Source organism: Numida meleagris, chromosome 4 (genome assembly GCF_002078875.1).
Source record: "Numida meleagris isolate 19003 breed g44 Domestic line chromosome 4, NumMel1.0, whole genome shotgun sequence".
Lineage (NCBI taxonomy): Eukaryota > Metazoa > Chordata > Aves > Galliformes > Numididae > Numida > Numida meleagris.
In genome coordinates this window covers 50,492,737-50,495,352 of record NC_034412.1, presented here as the reverse complement: position 1 = coordinate 50,495,352, position 2,616 = coordinate 50,492,737, and the positions used below count along the sequence as shown (strand labels likewise).

General features: G+C 51.8%; 1 protein-coding gene across 1 annotated transcript in view; it reads right to left on the bottom strand.

Annotated features, from left to right (window-relative positions):
- FGF5 (fibroblast growth factor 5) overlaps positions 1 to 1,271 on the bottom strand; it is a 6,100-nt gene extending 4,829 nt beyond the window's left edge. The window contains exons 1-2 of the mRNA XM_021395961.1: positions 1,132 to 1,271; positions 204 to 345 (exon numbers count right to left, since the gene is read on the bottom strand). Of these exons, the coding sequence (XP_021251636.1) occupies positions 204 to 276 (73 nt within the window). The 5' untranslated portion in view covers positions 277 to 345; positions 1,132 to 1,271. The remainder of the gene's footprint in view (positions 1 to 203; positions 346 to 1,131) is intronic.

Here is a 2,616-nt window from a genome sequence, read left to right as displayed (position 1 = left end):
GGGGGGGGGGAACAACACATGCTTCAGGGTGGCACGCACGGTCCTGCATCCGTATCTATATATATACTCATGTCTATAAATAGAATCATAAATATATATATATACACTTATAAATATATAAACAGGCAGATACACAGACACACATGATACATCCTTCTCTATATGTGTATAAGTAGAGCTGCCTCTATATATAGAGACCATACCTGTGGGAGGGTCAGGGTGCTCAGAAGCCTCTTCTTTTTTTGCTGTTGCAGTGCTCAGCCCAGTGAGACCCATTCCTTCCTCTCACCTGCAATGGGATGGGGGGCTGGGAGGTTTGGTGCTTCCTCTTGGGGAGTCTGCGGCCTGGAGGATGATTTACCCTTGTGAGGTCCATGCAGCAGGGAGGGAAAAAAAAATAAAAAGGATAGAAGAAGGCGGCTTGATTCTAAATAAATAACAAACTCTAATAGCCCACTTCCTGCAATAATCCAATTTAATTGCCTGTGGCAGTTGCAGCCCTTATACACACACAGCAGCGGCCTCTGAAGGCTGCAGCTGAAGTGCTGCTGCTGCCTGAATTATTCAGGGCTTGGTTACAGAGCAAACTGCCAGCAGACAGAAAGTATTCCTATGGACCCTGTCCCTGCGTGACCCATCCCTGAGGACTTCATCCCTGTGGGCTCCATCTTTGCGTCCCCCATCCCTAGGGGTCACTTCTCTATCCCATTCCTGGGGGTCCCATCCTCACAAGCCCCATCCCTGGTGATCCTAATGCACTGGGGGCAATGAGGCATGGCACCACATCCCACAGCTATGCCACTATCGGGACTTCAACGAGGCACAGTGACCCCGATGGACCTGGACAAGGACAGAGCCCCAAGCAGCCCCAGAGCAGTGCTTACATTTGGAAATAAACGTTCCAGCAGTCCTGAAAGTGCAAAGGAGCCCCTGCTGCACACTAGACACATTTCCCAGTGGCTGTCAGAGCATCGCAGTGATTGCTGGAAGCTCTGCAGGGATTTCCCCCTCAGCAAGTGAGTCGCCATGATTTCGGCCCCAAAGCAGGGAATTCAAAAAGGGGGTGGGGGGGGACAACAACAAAAGAAACAAAAAAAAAAAAAAAAACCCACAAAGCTTAGAACACTGCACCTTCCCAGCAAAGCTGTCTGCCCTCCCAACCCGGGAGCGTCTCCACCTGAGCGCCAGGGGATGCCCAAGGCTGAGCTGCCGCAGTCCCACTAGATGGCAGTGCACGCCCGTGCGCGGGCTCGGACGGAGCCCAAAGCCTAAAACCCCCAAACCCCTAAACCTCCCATCAAAATCCCTTAAACTCCCCTCAAAACACCCCCTGAAGCCCCCGAACATTGGGAGTGCCCTCGGTCTGGGCGGAGCTACCCTCATTAGGATGCAATGAAGCACTGGTGGTGATTAAAGTGTAATGAAGTGCAGGTGTGTGAGTGAGGGGGGGGGTCAGGGTGAGAAGTTTGGGGTGGACGGCTCGTTCGGGGTGGGGGGAAGCGGGGGGACTCTCATTGCGAAGTGCTACTCTGGGGGATGTGGAGGGAGTGAGGGAATGGGGGTATTGCAGGTTTCCCCGGGGGGGAATGGAGGTGATGTGAATACGGAATGAACTGTATGGAGGGGGAAGAGGAAGAAAAAAAAAAGGGGGGGGGGGGGGGGGGAAGAAGAGGGGGAAAAAAAAGAAACGAAGAAGAAGGCAAAGAAAGAAGAAATAAAGAAAGAAGAAGGAGAGGAGGGAAAAAAAAAAAAAGAGTAACCAGAATAGAAATTCAGTCTACAGGCAAAAAAAAAAAAAGAAGAGAGAGGGAAAATAGGGGAAAAAAATAAATAAATAGAGGAGTACTCAGAGCCCCAAACGCACTGCGCTGCAGACGGCCTCCCCACCCCTCCTCCACCCCCCCCCCCACCGGGATACACAGTGCCCAACACTGCCCCCGGGACCGTGGCAGCTCTACGGCAGCACCCACCTCCCATCCATGTCCCCCTTACTGATCTCACCCCCCATCTTCCCCCCAGCGACACGCGCTCCTCAGGACTGGTGAGGGGGGCATGGTGTGGGCCCCACCGCTCCCAGCATCCCCCCCTCCCTCAGAGACACGGGCACGGTCGCCCCCGGAGGCTGAGCCCCAGCGCCCCCTGAACCGTGTGTGGGACCGGGAGCGCTGCGGGACTCCGGGTGGCATCGGCCGGGGAGAGGCACTGAGCCGGAAACGGGGTACGGTGTGGGGTAAGGGGGGTGAGGGGAAAGGGAATGGGAAAAAGAGAAAAAGGGAAAATTGAAAATGGGAAACGGGAATGGGAAAAGGGAAGAAGGGGGAAAAAATGGAATAGGTAAAGGGGAAAAGAAAATTGGAGAGGAAAAGGGAAAGGTGAAAAAAGGGAAAATGGAATGGGAAAAATGAAAGAAAGGGAAAATGGAATGGGAAAAATGAAAGAAAAGGAAAATTGAATGGGAAAAGAGTAATAAAAGGGGATAATGGGATGGGAAAAGGGAACGGGAAAAGCGAAAAAGAAACAAAATTGAATGGGAAAAGCGAAAAAGAAAATTGAATTGGAAAAGGGATGATAAAAGCGAAAAATGGGAAAAATGAATGGGAAAAGGGAATGGGAAAA